General features: G+C 37.6%; 1 protein-coding gene across 8 annotated transcripts in view; it reads right to left on the bottom strand.

Moving 5' to 3' along the window:
* The window catches only part of RANBP17 (RAN binding protein 17), a 315,779-nt gene that overhangs the window by 39,683 nt on the left and 256,056 nt on the right, over nucleotides 1-20,040 (bottom strand). For all 8 annotated transcript variants that reach the window (XR_014241506.1, XM_082380852.1, XM_082380855.1 and 5 more), the window contains 3 exons: nucleotides 19,031-19,113; nucleotides 3,823-4,037; nucleotides 1,536-1,674 (listed from right to left, as the gene is read on the bottom strand). Coding sequence is in view for 7 of the 8 variants with exons in the window: in XM_082380852.1 (XP_082236978.1) it covers nucleotides 1,536-1,674; nucleotides 3,823-4,037; nucleotides 19,031-19,113 (437 nt within the window). In the remaining variant the exon portion in view is untranslated. The remainder of the gene's footprint in view (nucleotides 1-1,535; nucleotides 1,675-3,822; nucleotides 4,038-19,030; nucleotides 19,114-20,040) is intronic.

Genomic DNA, 20,040 nt, shown 5'->3' with positions numbered 1-20,040 from the left:
GAAAAAGCCGTTATGGCCTTGGGTTAATAAGCAAAGATTTCTTAGGATAGGACCAAAAAGACATGAACTGTAAGAGAAAAAAATAATTGGACTTCCTCAAAACTGAAAACTTTTATTCTTCAGAAGATACTGTTAAGAAAATAAAAAAGACAAGCCAAGGCTGAAAAAATACGTGCAAAACATAGATCTGATAAAAGATTTGTATCCAGAATATATAACAAACTTCCAAGATAAAACAACCCAGTCAACAAAATTGGGTAGAAGATTTGAACAAATATTTTACCAAGAAGATAGATGAATGGCAAATAAGCAAGAAAAGATGCTCAAATCATCATTCATTAGTGAAACGCAAATTAAAAACTCAAGGAGATTCCACTTCACACCCACGAGGATGGCTAAGATTAAAAAGACTGATAATAGCAAGTGTTAGGGAAGATATAGGGCAACTGGAGTTCTCATACATTGCTTGGGGGAGTGAAATGGTACAATCACTTTGGGAAACAGTTCGGCAGTTTCTTGTTTTTTTGTTTTTAAACATCTTTATTGGAGTATAATTGCTTTACAATGGTGCGTTAGTTTCTGCTTTATAACAAAGTGAATCAGCTATACATATACATATATCCCCATTATCTCCTCCCTCTTGCGTCTCCCTCCCACCCTCCCTATCCCACCCCTCTAGGTGGTCACAAAGCACCGAGATGATCTCCCTGTGCTATGCGGCTGCTTCCCACTAGCTATCTATTTTACATTTGGTAGTGTATATATGTCCATGAGTTTGGCAGTTTTTAATAATGTTAAATATACACTTAGCGTACAACCCAGAAATTCCACTCTGGTATTTACTCAAGAGAAATATTTGTCCACAGAAAGACTTGTACATGAATGTTCATAGTAGCATTATTCAAAACAACCAAATAATGGAAACAACCCAAATGTTATTGGTTGATGAACATATTAACAAACGTGGTAATCCATACAGTAGAATAACACTCAGCAATAGAAAGATAAAAACTGTTTCGCAAAACGTGGATAAATCTCAGAGGCATTATGCTAAACGAAAGAAGTCACACACAAAGGACTACAGGTTATATGATTTCACTTATATGAAATTCTGGAAAAGGCAAACTACAGTGAGAGAAAGTAGATAGTGGTTCCTTGGGGCTGGGACTAGGGGAAAGGGATTGATTAGAAGGGGTCAGGAGGGAGCTTTCTGCGGTGATGAAGATGTTCTGTATCTTGGCTGTGGTGGTTCATGACTGTATATATGTTTGTAAGGACTCACTGAAATGTTCACTTAAAATCAATAATTTTTACTGTGTGTAAATTATACTTTAATTAAGCTGATTAAAAAATAAACTATATCAAAATATGAAAAAAGGGCATTTTTCTCTCTTGCAGGTAATAGTTATAAAATAATCTTTCAGTTTGGATAAATAATCTTTCCCCCTTTGTAGGATGATCATCTCAAAAGCACATACATTAAGAGACCACAATCAAGTCTTTCCTCTGAAAACAATGTTCTCTATGATACTCACCAAGAGTACTGAGTCCCTCTGAGATAGATGTGAGAACATACAGGAGTACAGGAGGCTCTAAGTTGGTGACGAAGCTCATGTGGTCCTGGGTGAGACATTCCAGGAGTGGATAATAAGACTGGCTCAGTTTCCGATATTGCTATAACAGAAATACTAAATGTCAAGCCACAGAGAAGCAAAAGATGTGTCACAGCTCAGTGAAAATTGCCATTTATAATATCAGAAATTGTGACCTTACACATAAATACATAAAATAAACATAAATATAAATACATGGAACAAATGACATAATGATTCTCAATTCAGTATTTAAAGGGGTTCTAATAAAAATCTCTTGATCTCTAGAAATCCTAATTTGAAGCTACAGCATACCCTAGTAAGTAATTTCAATTTTGCCTTATGTGGTTAACACTTAAGTGCAATTAAAATCGCTGCAGTATAGAAGACTGAATGATTTTTCTGGGCTGGAATATTGTAACACTGAACAGTGCTTAATAGTGGCTAGGCAACCTTTTTTTTTAACACAAAGAAATTTGCTGTTATAATAGCATTTGGCATCATAGTCTGCTATATTTACACAATGCCAACCCATCTAATTAAATCATAACTTGGTAAATGGCTTAATATTTACCATATACAGCAGGCAAAGGATAAGTACATGAGAAAGATACTTGGAAAACCTCAAATGAAACCCAAACCAGTATCAAAGAAGCACAACACTTATAAGAGAAATAAACCATATCGATATTTATTAAAGTGAGATTGACTATCTCCATAAGAATCACATGGGGTGCTTGTTAAAGATGCAGTTTTCTGATTCCCAATTCAGACTTACAAAATGAAAACCTCTGGAATGAGGTCCTGAAATGTGCATTTTAAAAATGTACACTAAGGGAGTCTTATGCACCCTCAATTTTGAGATTACTGAGTTAGAGGTTTGCTTGTCTACTAGAAAAAAGATTAGAGAAATTCCTAGAACCATATCAGGTTTTTTTTGGTGGGCCTCAACTGTAGTGAAGAGTTCCCTCAATGAGGAGGCTGTAACACATGGCTGATCTGACTCAAGTTTCCACTTTGTAATTTCTGTTGTACAGGCAGCCTTCAATGAGCATTCCATTCTACTGCAAAGAGGCTTGACAACTTTGGCTTGAGATGTGTTTTTTTTTTGTTTTTTGTATTTTTTGGCCACGCCGCGCAGCTTGTGTGATCTTAGTTCCCCGACCAGGGATTGAACCTGGGTCCCTGGCAGTGAAATTGCAGTCTAACCACTGGACTGCCAGAGAACTCCCGAGATGTGGTTTTATGAAGACTAGCTTAGAAAGGTGGAAGAGGGTACCTCTAGTGCATTAGAATGTCAAAGGAGCATTTCTCATACAGGCTGACTAATGAAGGCCCCCAGATCTTACTTGTAACCTTGGGCTGGGAGCAGGTGGGAAAGCCTAAACTAAGCCTGAGCATGAATTTGGCTGTGTTACTGAAGTAATTACTGCAACCACATTGGGCATATATTAGCTTTTGTGTAATCAGGCTGAGATATTTTTTAAAAAGTCTGATAATGACTCAGACTCAGCTCAGTGGAGGAGCCTGGAAATCTGAATTCCAACAAGCACCCCAGGTGATTCTGATGGGCCTCAAAGTTTGAAAACAAGAGACATAAATCACAGAGACTAGATGGTAGAGTAGAAAAGGGACTTAGAGATCACTTTGTTTAATTTACTCATTTTAAAGGTGAGGAAATTGAAGCCTGGAGAAATAGAGAAGGTGATTTATTCAAGGTAAATGACCAGCAAGTGGCAGAGTTGAGACTACATACCAGGCCACTCAACTTCCAGTTTAGCACTCTGTCCACCACACCTGAATTTTAATGGAAAGCAAGGCCAAACAGCAAGAGGAGTACACAGAGGAGAAATGAAGGAAGGAGAAGATCCTATAGTCATTCTGCATTTTCTGCTCCAGGAAACACAGACCTTCTCTGAATTATGAGTATAGTTGTAAGCAATTAGTTGAAATTGCTAATTATATTTTCTCTAGACACAGAACCTGGAACACTTGAGATGACCAATTTATCACAAGATGGTAGCTGCAGTTTTCAAAACTGCACATTTAATTATATAAACACAGCCACTATAGTTATTCAAACCCTGTAAGTTAAATCAAGAAGCTGTCCTAAAACATAAAATGATCTGGTGCTATTCTAACTCCTTGGGCTTCATTATAACAATTCCAACCCTGTGGTGGTGTTACTTCACGTTTCATACAAAGACTCCCATGACGCATGATTGCTTACTAGCAAGTCACTGTGGGACACTGACAGCAGCATTTTGACAAAGGCCTGGAGTACATTGTCAAAATGGTTGTCCCCATACAACTTGAAGACGCCAAAGCTGACATAATTTCCACACAAGGCAGATTTGAGAGCTGAATAGCAGATGGAGATGCCCTTGAGTTTCATTGGATAAATCTGATCTTTTGAGAGGCTCCCAAGAGACAGGATCTGATTACCTGTTTTAGGGTAAAAGCAGAATGAGAAAGTGACATAAGTAGATGTAATTCAAAGCAGTTATGAGGCACATTATTCAACATTTTCACTTTACTGCTATTGTTCACTTCCCCCTATCATTGTTCCAGGAATTACATCATCCATATAATGAAAAATATAAATACATAAGGCAGTTTACCTGGGAAGTACAAATGGCTCAAGGAAAATCAATCAAGGGGTACTGGAAAAGTTTGATATTTTTATCTGGATGGTGATTACATGACTATATATGTAGATGCACAAAAATTCATTGAGTTGTACTCCTAAGATTAGTTCACCTTATGTACTTTAATATATATGTTATCTCTTCTTCAAAAAGAAGTTAAAAAAAGTAGGAGTAAATAACAAACTAAGTCAAGAGAAAAAGATAACTTAGAGATATAAGTTACTCTGAATTGTGGGATGAATTTTCAACCTTTTCACATGAATTTGGTATTGAGTTACTTCACTCTTAGGAGCCTCACAGGTTTGGTACATGAGTTAAATGAAATAAGACACATAAGAAATTCTTGGCATAGTGCACAATAAATGTTACTTCCTTTTTCTCCTTAGACATTTTTTCAGAAGATCTAAAGAGATGACTGTTTAAAAACCGTACTTAAATTCTATGTCTGACCATCAAAAGATGAAGAAATGTTTACATAATCACCTTATAGTTTTTTATAGTTAGCATTTACAACTAACAATTTCTCTTTCTGAAATGTGTGTTAGTAAGGTATGTTACTAGGCAATACCTAAGAATGCTTTGTAAAAAATTATAAAGTCATACATGTTTCTTAGCTCTGCTTTTTCCTGTTCAAGTGAGTACTGCTTCTAAAATTGAAACTAAATTCAATTTACAAAATTTAGAAGCATATTGTTGTGGTTTTGTACTGTGTCTATTGGGCTAAATAAGAATTAAGTTTCCCAGAACTCATTTCCCTGTATGGTTGTGGGCTAGAATTGAGCAAAACAGAAATCTATATGAGATTTAGAAGGTGGAAGTGAAGTAGCAGCCATGACTTTCTGAAGGTTGTTGTGATTAGAGGTGTGAGAAAAAGATGTAGAAATACCGCTGGGTTTTAGTTTCTCCTTGTTCCTTCCTGCTCTGTGTCTAGAACTACAAGCCCTGTTGACCAGTGACCCCAAGCCTACCACCAAGTGCTTGGCAGCAGATGTACAGAGCAGGAGCTGTGCAGAGGCAACAGTCTTCCATTGCTTCTTTACCACTACACAAGTCCCCCCTCTCACCCCACATCCTTTCGGGGTCCCACCCCAGCAGCTGGATGTCTCTAGCTTTTAGCTTTCCCTGCAAGCTCCAACTTGTCCATCCATGCCATTATTTCAGGAGGGCCTATTAATGATTTTTCTCCTGAACTTCCAACTCTCCCCCTTGGACCTATTTTCCCATCTTCACCCAAGATTGTACCAGGTCTAATTCCTAAAATAAATTCCCTGTTCCATCAGTGTCACAGTGTTTGTTTTCCCCTGTTTGAATCCTGACTGATAGGTATATTATGAAAACCACATGTTTACTAAAGAGGTTAAGGAGGACCAATAATTCTGGCAGAGCATGAAACAGGACTCACCCAGGGTGAAGGTTTTCTCCCCTTTCTCTGCCTTACTGAAACATTTCCACACACAGGTTTTCTTCTGTGCATCCTTTGAAGCCCATGTGGCTTTGCTTATAATTTGTACATTAGAATGATAACACCATTGTGTCGGCTGAAGCACATCTTGGAATTTACTCCATACCACATTCTGTACTCTCTCTCAGGATCTCATCCTAACTTACCTTAGAAAGATATTGTAAGTTTCATAAAGATTCAACTCAATACGATAGCGTTCACTTAATAGCTACTCTGTGTGAGGTGCTAGGATAAACGAACAAAACAAAATCTTTGCTCTGAAGGAGTTCAGTCTGCTGGGAGAAGTAGATTTGTAAATAAATAATTCCATACAATGTGACAAACACTATCAGAGAGGTCTGTCAAGATTTTATAGGAATAGAAGAGACTGACTTTGCTTGGGCAGGAGAGCAGTGTGGGAAAGGCTTCACAGAGCAGGTTACTTCTCAAGGATCAATCACAGTTTCTCAGGTGGACTTGAAGGGAGAGAAGAGTATTCCAGAATGATTATGTGCACAGGCATGAAGGTCTGAAAAAGCAGGGTACTGCAGGAGAGGGCAGTTTTCAACCACTGCTTTTCTACCTTTGCCTCCAATTCAATATAAATCAAGGTAGACATTTCCCCCCACTTCCCTTTCCCAAGAAAGAAAAGCACTGCTTACATGTGATGGAAAAAGCTAGGGTAATTTGGTGGTAGTGGTGGTGGTTTACACATTTTGGGTCTGTTAAGGAGGCCGGGGGCAAACAGAGAAAACTGGGTCATCTTTCGGGGACTTCTTATGCTGATGTCCTTATGGGGGAAGTAAAGATCCTATATTCTTCAGCACAAGATGGAATAGGCAGATGAAGAACTGTGATGGGGAAAAATGTTTGATTCTAAAGGACTGGATAACCTATCATCAAGAAGGATTAATTATTTAGAATCACAACTTTTATCGTTGTGTTAAAGCTGCAATCTGGCATACTTGTTTTTTTGGACTGTTTCAGACACATCTGTGTTAATTAAAACAGTAATTAGTATACCATTATGATCTTGAAAAAGTAATACTTTTGAAAGAGGAAACTATATTTCATTGTGCTCAAGTGGCTCCGCATTCCGTGGTGGCTGTAAGACTATGGAAGAGAAGACGTGGCCACATCGTTATTCACTCCAATCAGCTTTATTCAGTCTATGTTATTCAACAACACTTACTAAAATTGGAGGCTCTGCCCTCAAAAAGCTTAAAATCTAGCAGTTAGACTCACATTGCTGTAAACAAAAGTGACTGAGCTGAGGTTTGGTTTTGATGTTCCTCTATAGGTATGGCAACCCTCCTTGACTTCCTTAATCCACCCCAAACCCATAAAGTCCCATTTCCTTCCTTCTCAGAATTTCCTTCCTAAGACGGAGATCTTTATTACACTGATGGACCGCTGGGAGATGAAGGCATTGCCAGGCTGGCAGCCACTGAAGCCAGTAGCAGTTGCCACTTGTACAAAAGGAAATGATACTTTCTTTAATGAAATAAGAGAATTCCAAAGTTTAGAATCAAAAGGAAAATCTCTGATTGTTTCCCACTGATTATATCTGCCATAACTGGGAGCAGGGGAATGAGATGCTGTTACAACCTTAACATCAGACCTGGGTAAGACAGATGTTGAGGCTATGCTGGGGCTCCGGAAAAGGATGCTGTGAATTGAATGGTTTACCTGGCTAAGGGCAATGACTGGGGAAGGGAAGCACAAGTGTTATGGAACTGCCATTCTTACTGTTGTATATGCTATAACAGGAAAAGAAATCTCACTAAATAATAAGGGGAAAAAACCTGGGAAATAAGCATAGAAGACTCCTGCTATAATTTTGCTTATTACATATATTTCCCTCATTATTAGCTTACATTAACTGCTTGGGTTCCTCTTTCTTAACCTCTATTCTGTCTTTTTTGGAGAAGCCCCCCTTTTGTGTGTGTGTGTGTGTGTGTGTGTGTGTGTGTGTGTGTGTGTGTGTGTGTGTTTGGTTAGCTTCCAGCATTCAGAAGTACCCTTCTAGACAACTCTCAATAACTAGATTTAGAGAAGGATATATAAGAAGATGCAAAATCTCCTTTTCTGTTTATCTGGTATCTACTTTCAGACCTACTTTTTAAAAAACTTTTTCCCCTTCTGAGACCCTATCTCTTCCCTGATGACTGACTCCATGATGTCCTCTACAGAAGAGGCTCCCTACACCCAAAAAGAAGTGGCCTTCCTTCAAAGGCCTCAGCTGGAGAACTGTATAACAAGATAGTAGTCTAACAGAAAACAAACGTATAGTGCATAAGGTAGTGATGAACCAGGTGGGCTTCTGAGTCATACCGACCTGGGGTTTGAATCCTACTTCTTTGCTCACTACCTGGGTGTCTGAACAGATTATTAATCTCTGTAAGTCAGTTTCCTCATCTGTAAAACGAGGACAATAACAGTACTTATAACTCACAAGGCTCTTATGTGGAGTAAAGGAGACAGCATACGTAACGCGCTTACCACAGTAACTGGCACGGTGCTCATGTAAACTATAACAATACACAGTACTAGGCGTTCATTTCTTTCTCCAGCCTACTAGCCTGTAAATTCATACATGGGGAGCTATGGCCTGAAAAAGAGGAGGAGGTAAGGCTGGGTGTGTTTGGCGTAAAATAATGTCACTTCCTTCTAACACGTAATTCAAAGTAAGGTCAATACTATATCTTTGACCACTTTCCCTTTATTCCTTCAAAAGAGAACTGGCTGCAGGGGGTCTTTGGCCCACAATCTACCAGTTCTCTGTGCCCTCAAAAGAATACCTTTTAAAAAAGGTGCAAGGGATAAGATATACTGTAGTTGTATTTTATACCAGGAAGAACTAACAGTATGAACAATGTCACTTCCTGGTTTACAAAGCAATCCATTACATTGATTTACCTTTTCTTTTTCCCTTTTAATCTCTAAAATTTTAAAGTGAATTTGATATTTAGCTGACAGCTCTACAGGTTGAATGTCTTCATTCGTCATCAGAACAATTATGGGAAAAGAAGTGCAAGCTTCCTGACATTCCTTTACTTCAGGTCACTCAACCCACTATGTCTCTGTGCAAACCAGCCAAGGCCCCTGGACGTAAATGGTTTGGGACAGAAATGAAGCCGTGGAGACTGGAAAGGAATATAACATTTCCCTTTCAGGTTGAAAAAGATTAAAACAATGCAGCACTGATAAGCATGTGGGAAATTAAGGAAATTGTTGGGAATGTGAATTAGTATAACGATTCTAGAGGGTAATTTGGTAAAATTTATTAAAAATACTAAAAATGCGTAAATCCACTTTTGGGAATATATTCTAATTCCAAATGTTCACTACCATATCTACCTATCTCTTAGCGTTTGCACTTACACACAGTCTTCTATAAAAGCCAGCCCCTCAGTATGTTGAACTAGCTCCCATCTCCTCTTATGTGCTTGAGAACAAAGCACAGCAATTTCCCCCTTTCTCTCCTATGCAATCTTTTTTTTTTTTAAACAAAACTTTCTCTTGGCCCTACTTCCCTGCCTGATATTACTCCCCTTTGTAACAAAACTCCTTAAAAGAACTGTGACCTTCACTGTCTTCATTTCTTCTCCTCTGATTCTCTTTTACACCCACTCCACTGAAAGTGCTCTTTTCAAGGTTCCCAATGACCTCCTTGTCCCTAAACGTAATGGTCGACTCTTAGTCCGCATCTTATTTGATTCACTGACAGCTTTTGACACAGCTGACTACCTCTTCTTCCTTGCCTTCCAAGACACACACTCTCCTGATTTTCTCTTACTTCAGTGTTTGCTCATTCTCTCCTTTGCTGGTTCCTCCTCTTCTCCTTTTCCTCCTAAAACAGAATACCCCTGAACTCAAACCTAAATCTTTTACATTTAAATTCATACCCCCACCCCGGTGATCTTATCTAGTTTTGCAGCTTTAAATACCGTCTAAGAGTTAATGACTCCCATATTTGTTTCTCTAGACCAGACCTCTTCCAATCCTCATACTTGTATATCCAACTCCGTATTCAACACCTCCACTTGAATGTCTAATCAACACCTCAAGCTCAACACAACCAAAATGGAACTTTTGAGATCCCCCTCACACCCATTCTCAGCGTTTTCCATCTCAGTTAATGGTAACTTCATCCTTCCAGTTGTTTATGCCAAAATCCCTTGATTACATTTTCTCTCTCATACCATATATCCAAGCCATCAAGAAATTTGATTTGTTTTACCTTCAAGATATATCCAGAATCTAACCACTTCTCACTACTCCCACTGCTATCACCTTGGTCAAAGCCAATATCAAATCATGTCAGCCCTCTGCCCAAAACATTCTAAAGTCCTTCTCCTTCACTTGGAGTTAAAGTCAAAGTCCTGATAATCTTTACAGGATATGACATTACATGACATTGCTTTTGTTATTACTCTCTTTTGTTCACTCTGTTCCAGCAACCAATGTCCTTGCTGTTCTTCAGACATGCCAGATACACTCTCACCTTAGGACCCTAAAACTTGGTGTTCCTTCAGCCTGGAATACTTTTCCCCAAGATATCTGCATAATTAACTCCCTTATTTACTGCAAGTCTTTGCTCAAATGTCATTTTCTCAATAAGGCCTACCTCGATCACTTTACTTAATAATGCAACATGTTTCCCAATCCCTGGTACTTCTAATGCTCCCATCTTGATTTGCTTTCTTTCTTTTTTTTTTTCCCCATAGCACTTATTACCTTCTGACATACAAAATAATTTCTTTTTCAGTTTTGCTCACTGATATGTCCAGAGTCTTGAACAGCACCTGCTGCTCTCAATATATATATTTGTTGACTGAGTGAAGCTCACGAAGCTGAATGTACAGTGTATGTACTTGCTGCAACAGTGTATGATAGTGAAAATTACATGTTTATAAAAATTACATTTATCAAAAGGTGAATAATTAAATAAATTATAGTATGACCATAAAATGGAATGCTTTACAGCTATTTTAAAAGATATGGTAGAAAAAAATTATGAAAAACCAAAGGAAAAAAGATATGGTAGATTTATATATGTATTAATATGAAGTGATGGCCATGATATAAGTAAAAAATAGCAAATTACAGATTAGCAAGTATATTATATTTCCTCTTTGATTTCGTCAGTGATCTCTTGGTTATTTAGTAACGTATTGTTTAGCCTCCATGTGTTTGTCCTTTTTACGTTTTTTTCCCTGTAATTCATTTCTAATCTCATAGCGTTGTGGTCAGAAAAGATGCTTGATATGATTTCAATTTTCTTAAATTTACTGAGGCTTGATTTGTGACCCAAGATGTGATCCTGGAGAATGTTCCGTGCGCACTTGAGAAGAACGTGTAATCTGCTGTTTTTGGATGGAATGTCCTATATATATCAATTAAATCTATCTGGTCTATTGTGTCATTTAAAGCTTCTGTTTCCTTATTTATTTTCATTTTGGATGATCTGACCATTGGTGTAAGTGAGGTGTTAAAGTCCCCCACTATTATTGTGTTACTGTCGATTTCCTCTTTTATAGCTGTTAGCAGTTGCCTTATGTATTGAGGTGCTCCTATGTTGGGTGCATATATATTTATAATTGTTATATCTTCTTCTTGGATTGATCCCCGGATCATTATGTAGTGTCCTTCCTTGTTTCTTGTAACATTCTTTATTTTAAAGTCTATTTTATCTGATATGAGTATAGCTACTCCAGCTTTCTTTTGATTTCCATTTGCATGGAATATCTTTTTCCATCCCCTCACTTTCAGTCTGTATGTGTCCCTAGGTCTAAAGTGGGTCTCTTGTAGACAGCATATATATAGGTCTTGTTTTTGTATCCATTCAGCCAGTCTATGTCTTTTGGTTGGGGCATTTAATCCATTCACGTTTAAGGTAATTATCGATATGTATGTTCCTATGACCATTTTCTTAATTGTTTTGGGTTTGTTTTTGTAGGTCCTTTTCTTCTCTTGTGTTTCCCACTTAGAGAAGTTCCTTTAGCATTTGTTGTAGAGCTGGTTTGGTGGTGCTGAATTCTCTTAGCTTTTGGTTGTCTGTAAAGCTTTTGATTTCTCCATCAAATCTAAATGAGATCCTTGCCGGGTAGAGTAATCTTGGTTGTAGGTTCTTCCCTTTCATCACTTTAAGTATATCATGCCACTCCCTTCTGGCTTGCAGAGTTTCTGCTGAGAAATCAGCTGTTAACCTTATGGGAGTTCCCTTGTATGTTATTTGTCGTTTTTCCCTTGCTGCTTTCAATAATTTTTCTTTGTCTTTAATTTTTGCCACTTTGATTACTATGTGTCTCGGTGTGTTTCTCCTTGGGTTTATTCTGTATGGGACTCTCTGCGCTTCCTGGACTTGGGTGGCTATTTCCTTTCCCATGTTAGGGAAGTTTTCGACTATAATCTCTTCAAATATTTTCTCTGGTCCTTTCTCTCTCTCTTCTCCTTCTGGGACCCCTATAATACGAATGTTGTTGCGTTTAATGTTGTCCCAGAGGTCTCTTAGGCTGTCTTCATTTCTTTTCATTCTTTTTTCTGTAGTCTGTTCCGCAGCAGTGAATTCCACCATTCTGTCTTCCAGGTCACTTATCCGTTCTTCTGCCTCAGTTATTCTGCTATTGATTCCTTCTAGTGTAGTTTTCATTTCAGTTATTGTATTGGTCATCTCTGTTTGTTTGTTCTTTAATTCTTCTAGGTCTTTGTTAATCATTTCTTGCATCTTCTCAATCTTTGCCTCCATTCTTATTCCGAGGTCCTGGATCATCTTCACTATCATTATTCTGAATTCTTTTTCTGGAAGGTTGCCTATCTCCACTTCATTTAGTTGTTTTTCTGGGGTTTTTTCTTGTTCCTTCATCTGGTACATAGCCCTCTGCCTTTTCATCTTCTCTATCTTTCTGTAACTGTGGTTTTTGGTCCACAGGCTGCAGGATTATAGTTTTTCTTGCTTCTCGCAAGTATATTATAATACCACTTTTGGAATAATATATGTATATGTACACATAAAAAAGTATGAATGAGCACACAATAAACTGTCAATGACGGTTATCTTTGAGTGATGAGATAATCAGGAATTTTCACTTTCTACTTTCTCCAGCAATTATGAAATCCTTCAGTTTACTGACAGACCATGCTAATGTTTTATATTTATATGATTTTGTAAAAGCTATTGCCTGCTTGAAATGCCCTCCTCAAATTTCCAGGCCCTATTCTTATTTCCTTCTCTGGCTCCTCAGTTTTGAGTTAGAAACTTCCGGGCTCCCATAGCACTCTGTATGCTTCTTAAGCATAAAAGTGAGCACAACACATTATAGTTCTTTATTTACTTGTCTGAATCCACTGCTGGACTCCACTAAGAGAAGAATCAGTAAGATTCTTTTTTGCGTGTCTTATTTCTCTTCCTATCCCTTGTAACTCTCAAACACATAGTAAATGCTCAATAAACGTTAGCTGCATGGATGAAAGAATCTACTGAACTCTAAGCCACTTGTTTGGAGATCACGCTTACTTAACAGCTTGTTTAGCAGTTTTTGCTTGCGTGCAGAAGTGGCCAAGTCCAACATGTGTGGATTCACTGTGAAATGTATTCCTCAAGGCCTGGGATCCTCAAGGTGTTGATCATTCCATCGCCTTAAGAAGATTTTTGTGAGCTTACTCTACTACTTTGTTGTCCTATGTCCCTGACCACGTTTCTGATACAATTCTATGTCCCTGACCACGTTTCTGATACAATCTAAGGTTATGTCCATGGTTCCTGGATGATCTGTTTTCCAGAACTGTTATTTCCTGATAACATTTTATTAAGTCTCTAGTTATTTCAAGTCCAACACATTGTTCAGCTATCTTTTTGTAATCATTTAAATATAAATAGAAATCATAATCCTTCATTCTTACAATGCTTCTAATAGTATCAATACATAACAGTAATTTTCAAGCTCTTTTATTAAAAAAAAAATCTTTAAGCAGGTGACCCCTATTACAAATAAATCTCGTGCAACTATATATAGCCGGGTGGTTCTGGTCAAAGTGGCAGAAGGGTCCCCTCCTCCCCCCTCTCTGGTGAGGCTCTGTGGTACTTTCACAGATCTCTAGAGCTCTGAAAAACCTAGTTGGAAAACCACTGGTTTGTTTTCTAGGTCACAGTAAAAAACAGTGGCTTGTATATCAGTTTACAAATTCAATTTAAGCATATTATTAGATCATACCTTAAATGCACCTGGAGCATATATTGCTCAAAAGAACCCTGATGTAAATTCTTATGTATAGTGAATAATCATAGTTGTTCTATCCACTATTAAAGTTTAGCTTTTTCACACATTGAGCTTTCTTTAAATCAGGTACCTAAGGAAGGAATAAAAGCAGCTCCATTTTTGCCAGTCTTATAAAAACAACCACTATTTCTCCCTTCTGCGCCTTATAAAAACAACCACTATTTCTCCCTTCTGCGCCTTATAAAAACAACCACTATTTCTCCCTTCTGCGCACTCTTTAACCAACAGATGTCACTAAAGATACCATTACCCAGGGGCAAAGGGAAGAAAAGATTAGACAAATGGAAATTGAGCATAAAAAACACCCAGTTCTTAAAACTGAGAAGTAGGTTTCCAAAGTAACAACATTTATTACACTGCATGCAACATTTTAACCAAAAATTTAAGAAAGAAATTTCTTTTATTAAGTTGCTCAGGCTGAACGGATCATAGCACTAAATTCTGAAATACATGTTCTTGAAGCAATTTAAAACTCATTAGAAATAATAGGCTTGGGCTAGTAGAAAATGTGGTAAAATCTAATCCTCATCCAAATGTTACCTGGGCTGCACAAACAGGAAATTGTTTTGTGCTACTGTGGCTAACCTCATTGCTGACCCTGAGCTGTAACGGCGAGAGCAGCTGAGAGCTGAGGCAAAATTAAAAACTTACATCAAAGTATATCATGACAGAATGTAGATAAATAAAACAGCATATCAAAAGTATTATTTTTCTGCCAGTCTCATTGAGTAGCGAGGTGGAGGTATTTCATAAAATATATAACGAATCAGGCGCATGTGGAAATGAGTTCTTCCCCCTCTGAACTGCCCCAATCATTGATTACACAAATACTGCCCACGACAGGTGAGCAGAGAAGGAACCCAGTGAGGATGGGAACAGAAGGGATCAGAGAATGTTCTGGCCCCTTTCTTCCATGGGCTCTCCCTTCCTTCACCTTGGCTTACCACAGAAATAAATAATGTTGGCTCTTCTGTACCCTCCTAGTCATTCTTTTCCTCATCTTCTAGACTCCTGGATGGCAACCATAGGCTCTCCCTTCAGTGAGCATATTAGAATCTCCAGAGGTAAAAGCATGGGTAATAAAACATTACACAGGTAAAGACAGACAAAATCAGCTTGGCTGATTGAGGTCAGCATGTGGAATCAGTGAAGGCTGAAAAAGATTTTTCTATTATTCTATGTAAAGCGTATGTGTCAAAGTCACTGGTGACAAAGTTGAAGGACATTTTTCCATTGAGCCTTCATTTTCCTTAAGTTTTAGGATAGAAATCACCATACTTAAAGAACAGTACTTCATCAAAAATACCCAACTTTGTGTGGCAACTCTCAAGTGGCAGAAAGGAACATGGAAAGACTACTGTCTGAAGTTATACAGACTTTGAATGAAATTCCAATTTGACTATTGGCTAACTATGTAATATTTGGCAAATCTTTAACTTCTATGAGCTTCAATTTCTTCATAACAGTAATCACAGTAGTTAAGTGATCTAAGGGCTTTCCATGCACTATGTAATTGAATCCTCATAACCACCCTATGAAGTAGGTATTATTTTCTCTGTTTAACAAGAAAGTGAAGCAAGAGAGGCTTAGCAACTTAACCAAGGCCAAGTGACTAGTGAGTGGCAGATAATAATACTTACCTTAAGGATTCAATGGGCTAATGTATGATTAATGGTCTAGTATAGGAGCAGGCACATAATAGCTGATTAAAAAATGGAAGCAACCATTATTATTAGTCCAAACTAAGGAGAAGAACCTTACCCTAATCTCCTAGTCTTTCTTCAGAGTAAGAAAACTCCTTATTGGCTTTTCTTCTCAAGAATGCTTTGAAGGCTTTCTCTTTTCTTTTTCTTTTTTCTGCTTTTCTTTTTCTTTTCTTCCTCTCTCTCCCTCTGCCTCCTCCTCTTCTTCTTCCTCCAATATAATCCTCACAGTTTTCTTTCTCAGCTTTTGCTGCAATGCTTTTGTCTATGTCAAACAACCTGACAGAGGACTGAATAGCTTTTGAAGCCCATAGACTTGGCGTTGTTCTGAGATTCCTTTTGGTATCACTTGCTGGACATACATTCTGTCCTATACTAGAGATTCAGAGATCCTGGAAGAGGAAGAAGTTGCTGCTCTTATCAGCCCTACTGCAAGAGTGAGTAAGCCTCACTTAGTAAGAGAAACTGGATCCAGAAAAGGGGGAAGGAAAGATACAACTGTGGTTGGTAACAGGAAACTAACATTTGTATAGTTAAAGGTCTATTGACTACTAAGAAATTCTTATACGTGCATTGTTTCATAATGGGGAAGTATTTCTTTTTAAAAAGTGAGGAAATAGACGCTTAGCACTTGTTACAGGCAGAAGGAAGCAGGACAGCATGGTCCAAGCAGAAGGCATTCCTGAATAAAAAAGTGATGAGGTCAGTGAACCCCTATCCAAAGGAGGCTGGTTCTGTGAGTGTAAGAGAATGGCTCTGGATCAAGGAAAGGCATATTCACTGAGTACCTAAGCCATGTCACAACCTGTGCCAAGCTCTTTACCCAGAGTAGCTCAATTAACCACCTCTAATCCTAACTAGACAGGTAGGTCAGTAGGTATTCATTATTTCTAATTTTACATATGAGAAAACTAGGCAGCAATGGAATTTGAAGGTCATGGAGTTGATATGGGTGGGTACTAGAATTGGTACTCAGATCTTTTTTTTTTTTTTTTTAATTTATTTATTTTATTTTATTTATGGCTGTGTTGGGTCTTCGTTTCTGTGCGAGGGCTTTCTCTAGTTGCGGCAAGTGCGGGCCACTCTTCATCGCGGTGCGCGGGCCTCTCACTATCGCAGCCTCTCTTGTTGCGGAGCACAGGCTCCAGACGCGCAGGCTCAGCAATTGTGGCTCACGGGCCTAGTCGCTCCGCGGCATGTGGGATCTTCCCAGACCAGGGCTCGAACCCGTGTTCCCTGCATTGGCAGGCAGATTCTCAATCACTGAGCCACCAGGGAAGCCCCGTACTCACATCTTTTAATTGCCAAAAACTATGTTTTTTAAAAGATATCATGCTTTTGGAGAAAGCTCCAGTCATATGTCTTTGTATGATAAGACACTGAAAGGAGTTAGATATACCCTGGAAACACAAGAAACTGTACTGAGAATATTTAAAAAGGGGTCCATTTTTACCTTTGGGAGGCAAAGCATTTCTACTTTATATGATTCTAATGTATCCATTTTCAACAGATGCAAAAGTTGTGGCAATATAGTTGCTGGTACAGATGAAAATAGGAGAGTTTAAGTTTACTGTCTTAAATAGGTGCTTTCTGTAGTTGCTATACACTTATGATCTCAAACTCTAAAAATCAAATGTACAATTAAAACTAAGCATTTTTAACAGAGGCCTACAGTGCATACAGAACAGAGTCCCAGAATATTTTGAGTTGAAGTAAAAACAATTTAAAAGAACTGTTTTTCTGCTTTTTAAAATAGGTTTTACTTTTTAAAAAGTAATATGCTTTTTTATTTTTTTTAATTGGAGTACAGTTGCTTTACAATGTTGTGTTAGTTTCTGCTGTAGAAAATACCTAGGAATAAACCTACCTAAGGAGACAAAAGACCTGTATGCAGAAAACTATCAGAAAACTATAAGACACTGATGAAAGAAATTAAAGATGATACAACAGATGGAGAGATATACCATGTTCTTGGATTGGAAGAATCAACACTGTGAAAATGACTATACTACCCAAAGCAATCTACAGATTCAACGCAATCCCTATCAAACTACCAGTGGCATTTTTCACAGAACTAGAACAAAAAAATTTCACAATTTGTACGGAAACACAAAAGACCCTGAATGGCCAAAGCAATCTTGAGAAAGAAAAACGGAGCTGGAGGAATCAGGCTCCCTGACTTCAGACTATACTACAAAGCTACAGTAATCAAGACAGTATGGTACTGGCACAAAAACAGAAATACAGATCAATGGAACAGGATAGAAAGCCCAGAGATAAACCCACGCACCTATGGTCACCTTATCTTTGATAAAGGAGGCAAGAATATACAATGCAGAAAAGACAGCCTCTTCAATAAGTGGTGCTGGGAAAACTGGACAGCAACATGTAAAACAATGACATTAGAACACTCCCTAACACCATACACAAAATAAACTAATACGCTCTTAATGGCTGTTCCTACATACACACACTCACTTAAAGAAGCTTTACAAAATTTTGTAAAATCTGTTTCTAGGTACTCAAAAAGAAGTATGAGAATCACAGGCAATTTTTGAGGCCAAACATAGAGTTGGCTGTTGATTTGGGAAAGTAAGACCAGACAGGCAAAAAAGAAGAGGACAAAGGAAAGGAGGACACAGAGAGACATCTCTCAAGAAGAACAATGCAAAGCGTCCAGCCTGTAGTTAGTATTCAGTCAGTGTGTGGCAAACTAACAGAGGATTCTTATCTGTTGTATCGTATCCTCATTCCCTGGCTACATAAAGGTCTCAGAGAGTTGAGAATTTCAGTGATGAAGCTGTCAGCATTGGCAAATATTAGGGTTTATGGTAGTTCTAAGGCTCATTTCTAACTACTAACCACATTTTTTTTACTATAATTGAATAGAACAATCATTACTGTAGAACTCTGATTCTTAGGGTGCAGTGCCCCCAAATTTCCTACAATAAAATATTTACTACTCTTTACCAGGATATTTTTCCAAAATTCAGTGCCGGTGACATACTGGTTTAAGTATCCTTTGACCCAATACACTAAACTCCCTGATGTAACTTTTAGCAATTTTCAATATGCTATAAATTTTCAATATTCTATCTGTAGTGTATTCCCTTCACCTACTGACACTGCAATTTCATCTAAAAGAAATTCATCAAGTTGGTCAGGCATGATCTGTAGTCAAAGGCATGTTGCTTATTTCTCTTGATGTCAATATGATAGCTACCTGGCTTTTTGCACCCCTATTACCCACTTCACAAATTCATACAGATATGAAGCTTCAAAAGAACAAAATAACTAACATCTTTCTTTCCTCCAAAGAGATAAAATTTATATTGCAGAGACAAATATGGAAAAGGATACTCACCATAAGTGCAAATCATTTTACTAGCTTCTCTGAAGAGAAGAATTCCATTAGGAGATGATACATCAAAGTTCAAACGCTGGGATCTAAGAAATACAGCAAAAATTTAGACTATATATGCAGATAAAGAAACCAAATATAGGTTTAAAATACCCAGAATTTTCATTTATTAGAAGTAGCAACAGTACAATTATCCCTTTTTTAAAGTGTCATTCCATTAAACAAGTATTGATAAAATGTGTGTGCTAATTTTCTCACTATAAAGATACTAGAACAATAAAATTATTTTCATTTATTTGCTGATTCAAAGAATTCACTTTTTATCTGTCAAAACAATATCCTGACATCCTACATCACAGACCTCTTATACCCCTCTCCTTTCATGCAAAGTGGTTGATAGATAATAATAAAGAAAACTCCAAGTATGTATAAGTTTATATAGTTACTTGGATAGAGATTTACATTTGAGATCTCCTGTAGTGCCTAATACACATCATTAAAACAAATTATAAAATAACAGTAAATCTAAGTACCTTTAATACTGCTCATATGCATAATGAATCACCTGATACTTCAAGCATATTTCAAACACATTAAATTACATACAGACTATAGTTTCCATTGAACATAGCTCAAGTAAAGAGAATCAAATCCCAGAAGTTCTAAATAAGAACAGTTCTATTTCCCTAGTTCCTAACAGGTTGGGGAACAGTCTGAAAAGTGTAAAGGACTGACATGCCATCCTGACATAATATTTGCTTTTTTAACATCACTTTGGTTTTAGTTGGCTCCAATATACCTTGTTGCTCTGCTTTTAAGAAATAACGGTATATTTTTAAAAGGATATGCAAAAATATGAAATAGGTCATAGCAAAGAAACCCCAGAAAGCAAAGATATTTGCCAAGGAACAGAATAAACTGCTACGAATAGAATAAATTGCTGCTTCTCTATGCTTTTTCAAAATGCTTCAGAATTAAGTGCAATTATAACTTATTAGAAATACTACTAGAAA

Source organism: Balaenoptera borealis (assembly GCF_965194805.1).
Source record: "Balaenoptera borealis genome assembly, chromosome: 2".
Classification (NCBI taxonomy): domain Eukaryota; kingdom Metazoa; phylum Chordata; class Mammalia; order Artiodactyla; family Balaenopteridae; genus Balaenoptera; species Balaenoptera borealis.
The sequence above is the reverse complement of the archived record's forward strand: the minus strand, read 5'-3'. Positions and strand labels throughout refer to the sequence as shown.